This window comes from Helianthus annuus, chromosome 4 (assembly GCF_002127325.2).
Source record: "Helianthus annuus cultivar XRQ/B chromosome 4, HanXRQr2.0-SUNRISE, whole genome shotgun sequence".
In the NCBI taxonomy this organism is placed as follows: domain Eukaryota; kingdom Viridiplantae; phylum Streptophyta; class Magnoliopsida; order Asterales; family Asteraceae; genus Helianthus; species Helianthus annuus.
The window spans coordinates 195,858,122-195,870,241 of NC_035436.2; the positions used below are offsets into that span (position 1 = coordinate 195,858,122).

The following is a 12,120-nucleotide window of genomic DNA, read 5'->3' on the forward strand; positions in this document are numbered from 1 at the left end:
CCTTCCGGTTTTCTAACTTTAACAAACTTTGCAACGTTTACCTTGATTTTTTTGTTCCCCACCCAAACGTTGTTTAGTGCTTGTAATAACTTTGCTTGGTCTCTTATCCTTTTGAATCTAACAAAGCCGAAAACTTTTCCTGCGTAATCCCTACGTTTTGGAATCACCGCATCACAGATGCACCCACATGGTTGACACTCAATCCATAGGTCTCTTCCGGTGGTCCATTCAGGAAGATTCGTTACGTAAAAAGTTGTAGCACTTTCATTCATGCCCTGCTTCTGTTCCTTCTTTGGTACCTCTATCCATGGCTCTTCTTCTTCCCTATTTCCTTCTTTCACCTTCCATACTTTTCCTCCCTGCCTTTGTAACACCATTTCTCAATAAATCCAATACCCACTACCCACTGTAGGACAAAAAAAAAAAAAAACTTTTCGCTAACCCCCAAACCCTCAAAAAATCAACAAACGAATCAGAGGCTCCCTGACCCTAAAGGTGTTAATGGAATTCGAATCGATCTAGCTAAACTATACACAGATAGCCGCGATCAATATCAGACCCACTAAGCCCCGAAGAAATCAAGAAAACCACTGCGGGAAACTGAGGGTAGAGGATGTAGCGGACCAAAATCAACGAGACAACCGTTCCGGAGGCGAAATGAAGATGCCGAATCCAGATAGAAGGCAAGGTACAACCGGATCTTTCAAGGAGAAGGAAACGGGACCTCACACGCTATTTCGATGAGACACTCACCGCCAAGTTTTCCGGCGACGGTTCAGATTCTAGAGAGCGATTGCTAATGCTGTGTAGTTTGAAAAATTTTATTATTTCAAATTTCAAGTAGTTGGTCAATTTTTTTTCCATTTCCCTAAACTTGGATCACCTAACCCACATCATTAGCCATGCTCATCGTTATGGCTCGACACATGCTTGAATTTTTTTTTTTTTTAAATCATAGTTTCTCACCACACATTCTTAAACACCATTTAAGTCTTTAATTTTTATAAGTATACAAAATTAACAAACCTCACCTTCATTAAGTAAAAACAATAATGGTATATTATTATATCCATTTTCGAGCTAACATAATGCTGTCACTTGGGGATTTGGATCGTATCACTCTCTAACGAAGAGTTGAACTAGTTGTTCTTAGGTGCCACTCGGACAGTTTTTCACTATCTTGATTTCTACTTAGTCAACCAAAACCCATAGATGAGATCTTCAGATTTGTTGTCGTCCACCATTGCTGATTGACCCCCACTGCAGTGGTTGCCATCATTATCACGACAACATTAATATCGCATTCAGGGCCGGTCCGTTAGGCTTACCAATCTAGACACAGGCCTAGGGCCACCAAAATCAAATGCCTCCAGTTTTTAGTAAAGTTTTATACATTGTATATGTATCGGACTCAAATAAAAGCAAAACTAAACCATGTTTTTTAATAAAGTTGCACAAATAAAAATTGTTTAGGAAAAAAAGGCATCATTCAAGACCTAATTTTGAAATTAAACCACAGACATAACTGCAGTCTGCAACAACAATCGACTACTCGACCTCATCCGAATTCGGCGAATTAGCGCCTAAAATCCCTAAAATTGAGCCGCAGTCGTCGTTCCCACTTCCCATCATAACCTGCTCTTTCGATTTTCTAGGCTATCACTAACGGTAATCACTCACTGTGTCGGGTCTGTTGGGATTGGAGGATAATTTATGGGCAAAATTAGGGTAATTACTCAACGTAGGTCAACTTTAGCAGCTAATTTTTCTATTAATCTCTATATGTTATGCCAAAGGGCCTCCACTTCATAGTTCACTTAGGGTCTACAAAAACGTTGCAACGGCCCTGGTCGCATTCGCTGCTATGGTCTCCACTACTATCAGGTGTTGATCTTGTATCCTTACCCTCACTCAAAGTAACGAGTTCACATAATTATATCAACAACCCGATTATAGTCGTGCTCAGTCTCTCTGCCCTTGCCCTTTCATCTTCCGATCGACGGGAGGTTCGACGGAGAGGAAAGTCTCGGGTTATTGTGCGAGGTCGCTTATTCCGGCTTGACCTTCCATCCTAACTCGATCTCAACTCTCCCATTCACCGCCCGGGATTCGGTGTTCTCCTAGGTTCTTAAGATATCCTTAACGCTGGCAGCTCGACGAAGGGAAAGATACCGGTATAGCGAGTGAGGAACCTCCTGACCTTCTCTTTCTCTGAGGGTTTTGTCCTTCCTTCCTCTCTATCCTGGTGGTCCAGATCTTCCATTCGCTGTTCCGGGTTTAGATTCTCTCCGGCGTCGTTTGTCATGGAAACAGAGGATGATTCATGGGAGATACAGAACAGAAGTCGTAGAGGTAAAGGGGCGGCTACTGTCGGTTTCAATCCAGGGGCCACCAAATTTTTCGTGACCAATATCCCTCAAGGCTGCCGTCCGTGGGATTTGGCCAATGTGTTTAGAGATTTCGGGGTGATTGCGGGTGCGTTTATTGCCAAGAAGAAAGATAAGGACGGTAGGATATTTGGATTTGTCAGCTTCAAAGATGTTAGGGATGTGGAAGAGCTGAAGAACAACATTTCTAAAGTTAAATTGGGGGGCAATAAGTTGATGATTAATGTGGCTTTATTTGCGAAAGAGAGCGGGGCTCCCAGGTCTGATGTAGTGAATGGGGGGAAATCTAAGGTGGCGAATGCTGGGCATGTGAGAGTTCAGGCGGGATTTCCTAAGGTTAGTGGATCAAACCCAGTCAAGAAGGGGGTCTCGTTTCTGGATATCCTTACTAATAAATCCTATTCGGATTGGAACGAGGATGCGGTGGTCGTTGATCCGTCTATTTTTTCCCTGTCAAACCTTTCCGGGAAAGCTGTGGTTGGCCGTATGCTAGGTTTCGATGAATTAAGGTTTCTCAATTCGCCTCTAAAGGTAGCGGGTTTTGAAGGTGCTTCGCTTCAGTATTTAGGTGGGCTGTCAGTATTAATTTCGTTTGAGGATGGGGATGTTACAAAAAGACTGTTAGAGGCGAAAGAGGTCTGGATTCGTTGGTTCTCTGCGTTATCCCCGTGGTTAGGACAGTCCTTGCCTTTCGAACGGCTGGCATGGATCAACATTCGCGGTGTACCACCTCATTTTGTCTCGAGAAGGGTCTTCAATATGATCGGTAGTAGGTATGGCAAGGTGGTTCAACCTTCTCAGTTCCTCGAAACAAACGGGGATCTCACGTTTGATCGTCTGGGGATTTTAATTGACACGGGTAATAAAATTAATGGGGTCCTTAACCCTAAGTTGGTAGGATAAAAGATACAAATTCTGGGTAATCGAAGAGAACGATCTTTGGATTCCTGATTTCCTTGATGACGATGAGGATTCAGTGGCGGCTTCTTCGGAATTGGGGGGGTAATGTGGTGGTTCAGGATTAATCCATATCGGAGAATCGCGGGGGGGGGGGGGGGAGATAAGGAAGATGAAGAGTTAGGAGATGTCCCCGCTGAGGAAGATGATAAGTCTAAGGAGATTCAAGGGTCGCCCGGGTACGTGCATGCTCCCATGCAGAAAGAGAAGGATGGCGGCGTTTTTGTTTCCAAGGATTATATGAGGACCAGTTTAATAATATTATGGGACAGGACTCTTTTTTTTAATGTCAATGTCGGTCCCAACAACTTTTTGGTGGGGGACTCGGGCTTAGATGGCTCGTTAAGATTTAATATTGGGAAGCCCATTTGCGTTAAGCCCAACAAGGTTAGAAAGGTTTCTTCCAATTTTATTAGGCCCAAAAATTGCTCCGTTGAGACTGCTAATACTGACGCGGATATGAGACCCAAGAAGAGATCAAGATCTTTGATGGAAGATGGTTGTAATAATGGTAGTCAAGTGAGAACAGAGGCAAATGGGGGCGACAGATCAGACAAAGGCTTCGAACAATTTTTCTTCGATCTGAATAATTCGGCTTCTTCTGAGAATGCGGTGCCGGAGGAGGTGGTGGATAATTCCGTGGAGGAGTTTCAAACAACGGATGGAGAAGGAGGAGGTTGTCTCAAGGGTGATGGAGAGCCGGTTTCAGCAGAGGTTGAGAAAGAAATTGTCGATACTATTGTGTCAGTTCGAAGATTGGTATCGACATCAGCGGCCATCATGAGCTCCTAAGGAACTCGATTTCCAAAGGTATTAATGTGGTTTCATCATGAATATGATTTCTCTGAATATTAGGGGTATTGGGGGATCGAATAAGTCTAATTGGGTAAAAAGTCTGATCTCTGAGTTTAGTATCTCTTTCCTTTCCCTTCAAGAATCCAATTCTTCCAATTTGTCTCGTCGGGAAATTGCTAATTTTTGGGGTAACAATAATTTTGGTATGGATTATGTGGAGTCAGCCGGGCAGTCGGGGGGTTTGATCTGTATTTGGGATGGTAACTTATTTAGTCAATCTGGTGGTTCGAAGAGTAGACACTACCTTCATATTAGAGGAAAATTAGTGGGATTCGAGTCAATTATTAACGTCCTAAATTGTATGCTCCCCAAGGGATTTCGGCAAAGAAGACGTTGTGGGAGGAGCTGAAATTAATTATTGATTCTAATGATGGATTGTGGGTTATTTCGGGCGATTTTAACGCGGTTCGGTTTAGAGAAGAGAGGAGGAATTGTTCATTTAAACAAAATTGTGCCAACAATTTCAATGATTTTATTTTCGAATCGGGTTTGATTGAGTATAACATGAGAGGCCGGGTGTTCACGTTTTGCTCAGATAATGGTAACAAACTAAGTAAGCTTGACCATTTCTTAGCGAATGCAGAGTTCTTTAATTCTTGGCCAACAGCGTGTTGTTGTGTAGCCTAGACTTTGGTCCAACCATAACCCTATTCTTCTGGTGTGTCAATATAAGAATTTCGGGCCTCTGCCATTTAGGGTTTTCAACTCCTAGTTCGGTAAACAGGGCTTCGACGAGGTTGTTTCTAAGGCTGCTAGTGAGTTCCTTTCGGTTGATTGCAGCCCAGAGTTGTCTTTTTTAAAAAAACTGAGCTTCATAAGGGACCGATTGAGAGTTTGGAAGGAAGATATGATTAGAAAGGTTGGAGAGGAGGTGGAGGCAGCAAAAGAAGAAAATAATGTCTTAGAAGCTACCCTTGATATTAGAGATTTCTCGGAGGAAGATGAGTGGATTTACTTTGAAAATAAAAAGATAATTTGTGAAGCGGAAGAGGCCAAAGTCATGGATCTGAGGCAGAGATCTAGATTGAAATGGGCGAAGGAAGGTGACGAAAATTCGAAGTTTTTTCATGCTATGATTAATTGCAGGAAAGCAAGCAACACTATTCATGGTATTGAAGTGAATGGTGTTTGGTTATCCAAACCGTCGCTGGTTAAAAATGAGGTCTTTCGTTTCTTTAGAGACAAGTTTGTGGAGGATTGTGTTAGTCGGCCTCGTATGGTTTGCCCTCAGTTGAGACAGGTTCCTTTGTCTATGGCGGCCAATTTAGAGATTCGTTTTTCTAAGGAAGAGAATAAAGCGGCGGTTTTCGATTGCGGAAAAGATCGGGCTCCCGGTCCCGATGGCTTTAATTTCCGTTTTTACTCGTTTCTGGGATCTTTTTGAGAACGACTTCTACAATATTTGGACGCCTTTTTCGAGACCGGTAAGTTAAGTAAGGGTTGTGGCTCGACGTTTTGATTCCGAAGACTAGAGAGCCTTTGGGATTGGGTGATTATCGTCCGATTAGTCTCGTCGGAGTTATCAATAAAGTGGTTTCCAAGGTCCTTGCGAATAGGCTTAAACCGGCTCTCAATGAGGTGATTTCCAACTCCCAATCGGCCTTTCTCAGGGGTAGGTTCATTTTAGATGGGTCGTTAATCATCAACGAGCTGCTTTCGTGGTCCAGAAAAAATAAGAAACAGGTATTCTTTCTCAAAGTCGATTTCGACAAAGCGTATGATAATGTGAATTGGGGTTTTGTCTTAGATATTCTTCAACAAATGGGTTTGGGTAAGAGGTGGTGTGACTGGATTTCGGGCATTCTGGCCTCGGCTAGAGCTTCTGTTTTGGTGAATGGTTCGCCTACCTTCGAGTTCCGCTGCTGATAAAGGAATGAGACATGGAGACCCTATTTCTCCTTTTCTTTTTGTGGTAGTTATGGAGGTTGTTTCTTGTTTATTTGACAGGGCTTGTGAGGCTAATGTTTTCCATGGTATTAGCCTTCCAGGTAATGAAATACGGGTTTCTCATTTATTCTACGCAGACGATGCTATGATCATGGGGGAATGGGATAAAGACAATATTGTGAATGTTATTAGGATTTTGCGGTGTTTTCATGCATGTTCGGGCCTTAGAATCAATCTTAGTAAGTCTAGAATTTTGGCATTGGCGTTAATTTTGAGGAGGTCGAGGAGATGGCGAATTGGATCGGTTGCATGGCTGAATCGGTTCCTTTTAAATATTTAGGTCTTACTGTCGGTGCTAATATGAACCGCATCAACAATTGGAGACCGGTTTACGATATTTTTGAAAAAAGGCTCTCTCTTTGGAAGGCTTCGTTGTTATCTATTGGAGGAAGGGTCACGCTGATTCGATCGGTTCTTGAAAGCTTACCTAATTACTTTATGTCATTGTACAAAGCGCCAGTGAAAGTTGTCAAAGACCTGGAAAGCATCATTAAAAAATTCTTATGGGGCGGGTCGAATAACATTAGGAGAACCTATTGGGTGGCATGGGATACGGTGTCTTTACCGAAAAAAGCTGGTGGTTTGGGGCTGTGCAGATTAAAAAATGCCAATCTGGCTCTGCTCAGTAAATGGGGCAGTAAATGGGGCTGGAGATTTAAAAATGAATCTGGTAACCTTTGGGTCAAAGTTATTAACACGATTCATTCGGGCCGATCGAGGTGGGATTTTCTACCTTGCAATAAAATGAGCAGGGGTGTTTGGCTTAACATTTGCAACCTGTTGAACAAACCTTGTATCGATAACAAGCCTATTCGGAGCTTTTTCAGAGGTCTGGTCGCTTCGGGCAATGATATCATGTTCTGGCTTGATCACTGGGCTGGCGAGACTCCTCTAAAAGGGATTTTCCCTTGCCTTTATCAGTTGGAAGTGGTTAAGAACTGTTCGGTGAGCGATCGTTTGGCTGGCGGTATCTCGTGGTTGTGGAGACATGACCCGGAGACGGCGTCGGAGACTCAGGAGTTGGTGACTCTCTCAGCCATGGTTTCTGGAGTTGTAATCGGGAATGGATCTGATAAATGGAAGTGGATGGGAGGTTCAGCGGGCTTGTTTTCGGTTAAATCGGTTAAGGATCTCTTGATTCGTGGAGCTTGCGATCCAAATTTTTTTGTTATTGACTGGTGTAAATGGATCCCGTTGAAGTGTAATATCTTTGTCTGGAGGTTAGAACTGAATCGGATTCCGACTCTCGATGCTTTATGTTCCAGGGGTATTGTTAATCAAGTCGGGGCCTGTCCTCTTTGCGATTGCGAAGATGAGTCAGTGATGCACTTATTTATTTCCTGTCATTTTGCCTCGTTAATATGGCATAAGGTTAGTTTATGGTGTCGTATTCCGATGATTTTCGCGTTCTCGGTAAAGGACCTTTTGGAGATACACAAGTTCAGCAGATTGAATCAAGTGGAATAGAAGATCTTGCAAGAAATCATCATTATATCATGTTGGAGTATTTGGCTATCTAGAAATAAGGCGATTTTCTCAGGCTCTCGAATTTGTGTGGAAGATGTGTTTAGTGATGTCAGAACTTTGGGATATTTTTGGCTCAAACACAGGTCATCGTTTCGATCAATTTCATGGAGTGATTGGTGTAAATTTGTAATTATGTGATTTTCCGTTTGTTTTTGTTGTTTTGCCGGCTCGGTTTTCGGGTTCGGTGTTTGTTAATGAAAGTCAATTTTCCAAAAAAAAAAAAGGTGTTGATCCTGGCATACCTCATTACCGCTAATCCTATCTCCGCTATTGTTGTTCCTTGACTTCCAACACAACAACTAATTGTCAGGTTGTAGTTGTTGCCGTTGGAGCCACCCAATGGGTGTCGTCGACCCTCATCAGCCACTCTTTCTCATCTACTCACATGCGTGCACACACATGAAATTGTTAGGCTAGAGGGTATGGTGATGGTCCTCCAAAGGAGGATGATCCGCCACGTAGGCGCCACGTCATAGTCCTCTCAAGGATGGTCCATCCCACAAAACTAAAGGGTATGGGAGAATGATCCTACCCCACCACTATGTACAAGTACCTCCAGCCTAATCTATAAATCACAAACATAGGGGGCCCACCAGCTTGGATCATCTTGAATGTCCGCAGCTCGACGTCGAAGACGGTGACCGGGGGGGGGGGGGGTGGGATGCCATGCTACCGGCGCCGTTCCTAGCCGGGTATGGGGACGGACGGACCCCATACCCACCAGCCTTAATTCGAACTGATTTCACATTCCAAGAACAATTAATTGATTAAACGAGATCTAGGAACGATTGATGTCCAATTTTATTCTTGAGCATAATCAATAAATGATGAAGCAGTTAAGCATCAATTCATACGTATTTACTTATTATTCAAGCTTAAACTAATTAGTGAATATGAAATAGACAAATACAATATCACTGTTTAAATGTAAATTCTACTCCATATAACTTTCACTTTAATTCATGCTTAGTGGATTCAATTTCTTAACATTTTGTTAGGAAGTAATAATGATTTAGTTATGTTGAACCCTAGTGATTATTTCATAATTCTTTTATTTATTAAATTCATTTCTTTAACACAAAAAACAATCAAAATCGAGGTATTCTTATAATCTAACGCTTATAAATCATTAGCCAAATAATAAAAAGACTGTATACTAAAATAATGTTTTAATAGAATAAGGTAGAAAGAAAAATAAAATAAAAATAGGTAGGATCGAAATTGAGTCATGATATGATATATGATTATTAGCAATTATGAGATTTAATACATATGAATTAGAAGTTTTCTATAACATAAAATCAAATAATGACAATAGAAAGAAAATTGAATCCAATCTCCCAAAAGTTTTTATTTGCTTTCATTCAGCGAACTTCCTAAATGTTTTATTTTAAAACAGTGAACTTGTTTATATATTGTTTTAAAACAGCGAGGTTGGTTAACATCACAATTCAAAACAGCGGACTTCAGGTTGTATCGCTTTCAATCAGCGAGGTTTGGGTTGTTTGCAGGAAACCTGTAGCTTTTGTAGGCATTGGTAGAAATTTGGTAGAAGCTCGTTGTTTCAAACAGCGAATTACCTACAACTGCTCATTGTTTTCCAGCCCACCTACTTGCACTCTTTCTTTTTTGAACTCCCTTATTTATGCAAAAAAATCGTGAACTTTTTATAATAAACTTGATTAATTTAACATAAAATCATAATAAAGTTGGAGTGTCATCAATGGGTTCATTTTCTTATCTTATCAATCCGTACGCACAACATAACATATTAACATGCATGAGGCATTCATTCAAATAGATGTAGAAAGAAAGGAGGAAACTCGCAGAAGACGACGACGGCTATGACGATGATGATGAAGGTGAGTGCATGTAAATACATAGATCGGCATGACCATGAAAGCAAATCTTTTGTACGGAATCAAAAGGGTGACCACTATACCCCTTCCCACCTGCCCAAGATATGGTAAGTGCACATCACTTAACAACCTACATGATCACATGCATATCTTCACTGGTATTTTGTGGCCCCCCAAATACATGGAAAAACATTTTGTTGTTTAAATTGGCCTCTTATTTTAGTTAACAGATACTACAAATGTCAAAAGATGATTGGGGTGAATCAATGATGAATTCAGGATTTTTCGTCACGAGGTGCATAAACCAGGGTGGTCAAAACGTGTTGGTTAAGTAGGTTGGCTAAAATGAGTAGTAACTTGAAGGGAGCTTAAAGTGCAATCCTATTACTAACAACTTAGATGCTACATTACTACTTAGGTAGATAAAACACGAATTAAAAAGAACGTTATAGTCAATTACGAATTAAAAAAGTACACTTATTGTTGTCTAGTATAGCGAACAAACACAGTGATTGGGTTTGAATTGTATTGAACAAAACTTAGGGTTACAAAGAAGGTGTTTTTATAGAACACCAAGTTACACAATAACCCCTACACCATGACACACAATTGACTTTCCAACACTCCCCCTCAAGTTAAGTAGTGGGATCATGTCACACCCCGATATTTCCACGTATTACCGGTGGGCCCGGTGGGGAATATCGTGACGTAGTTGATATCATCATAGTCAAACAACACAGTTTAAATGCACAGCGGAAGCAAAAGATAACTTTGTTCAACAGACTTCAGGCATCTAAGCTTGCGAGACTTCTATTTGATGCTAGGAGAGACCAGCCTATTACGCGTAGTACCTGCACTTAGTCTTTTTGGGAAAATACGTCAGTTTTCACTGGTAAATACAATTTAATAGACTCATTTTGAAAAAATGTTTTAGAAATTTGATTTAGTGCAAACGGCACAAAACTTCTTATAACTTGGGATAATTATTTGAATATAATACTTGTAAAAGATTTACATGTTTCTTATGTGTCCAGTAGCCCGGGTTGACACCGGGTTAAATATCAATAGACACACCACATGGTATAGTCCCGCAGCGGTTAAACCCAAAACCGGCGGTTATACCTTAATATTTATTTATGCACTAACGGGTGTACGCCTACACCCGCATGCTTAGGTCGTGGTCATTTCGTAAAATGATGCCAAGGATATCCGGGACATGGTCATTAACCCCCAAAGGCTTTAAGCAAACAAAACAATTTAAACGGGTCATTTCAATGATTTAACATTCATACAATTAAAGATTCAATGCCCGACCAAGCGGTATTTGAATATACCGTACCCCAAGCCCGTATAGGGAAAATAAGTTAAAAGTATTTACCTGAGCAAATTTATAAAATTTATCCCAGCCGTATACCACCAAGCAAGTATATATAGCTTTTACTGGGCTCCTAAATCTGGAACGAAGGTTTTTAATAACCTATTAGATTCCTAACGGGTCTTTAATTAAGTCTAAGCTTAGACTGGTTAGTTTTTAAAGGAGGATACGGTTCAATACGCATGATTATGCGAAGACCGGATTAGAATGTGGTTTAGACCCGACAAGCTTGTATACTTGTGTAATAAGGGTAAACTAAACACATTCTGGATTTTGAGATAAAAATGATAAGGTTTGACCCGTTTCGGCTAATTTATGCAAACTAGTTACATAAGCCGATCCGAACGCGAAAAGTGCGTAACGGGTAACCAAAAGAGTCATGAACAGGTTTCCTAAGTCAATATGCCTTAAATATGTTGTGATATCAGTAGGATACCTTCTATTATGCCCAAAACGAGTTTAAGACCAATTTATGCCCCGTAGGGGTATTTTGGTAATTTTTAAAGGTTATAAAAGAGGTTTAATATAAATCTTATTTTCAGGTCTGATATAATCAGTAAAAATACTTAATTTAATAATTTATAATAGTAGGGTATTACACATATGTGAATTTTATCATTTATAACCAAACTATGCTCCGAAGGGCATTTGGTAATTTCACATAAGGTTTAAAGATTGAATTTGGAAATCTGAGTTTAAAACTTTTCCTTACTGTTAAAATATAAAAATTTACTGAATATATCAGTAGGCATCAACCCTTATATGTTTAAAATAGTTTTGATGCATACTATGAGTTAAAAACGCTTAAAAAGACGATTTGAAGCCATTCCCGGGTTTTCAAAGGAAAGCTGATGTTTTTATTATTCCAGAAGGCTCAAAATATTTTATTTATCATATTAGATCAGTAGAAAAAGGTTTGATATAAAAAGGATTTGTAAAATTCATTTTATAGCCCAGAAGGGCAAAACCGACAACTACCGAATCAAGCTTAGAACCCTATGTTATGCTCAGCCTAAAAATAAATAAAAATATTTAAAAATCCCAAAATATTATTTACATCAGTGGGTAAAAAGTTTGATATCAAAAATTGGGTTTAGATAGGCTATACGCTAATTATGCCATTTAATTACTAAAAAGCTTTCTAATTACGCTAATGAGCATAACTCTTAATCTAGACCTCAAACTGATGTCAAATTTTAGGTACAAGTTTATA

The 12,120-nt window shown here is 40.2% G+C and overlaps 1 protein-coding gene across 1 annotated transcript; it reads left to right on the plus strand.

Moving 5' to 3' along the window:
- The first annotated feature begins 2,303 nt into the window (after window positions 1–2,303).
- LOC110934112 lies at window positions 2,304–3,290 on the plus strand. The gene has a single exon (XM_022177302.1). It carries the CDS (start codon window positions 2,304–2,306, stop codon window positions 3,288–3,290), a length of 987 nt encoding a protein of 328 aa, XP_022032994.1.
- The last annotated feature ends 8,830 nt before the right edge of the window (window positions 3,291–12,120 follow it).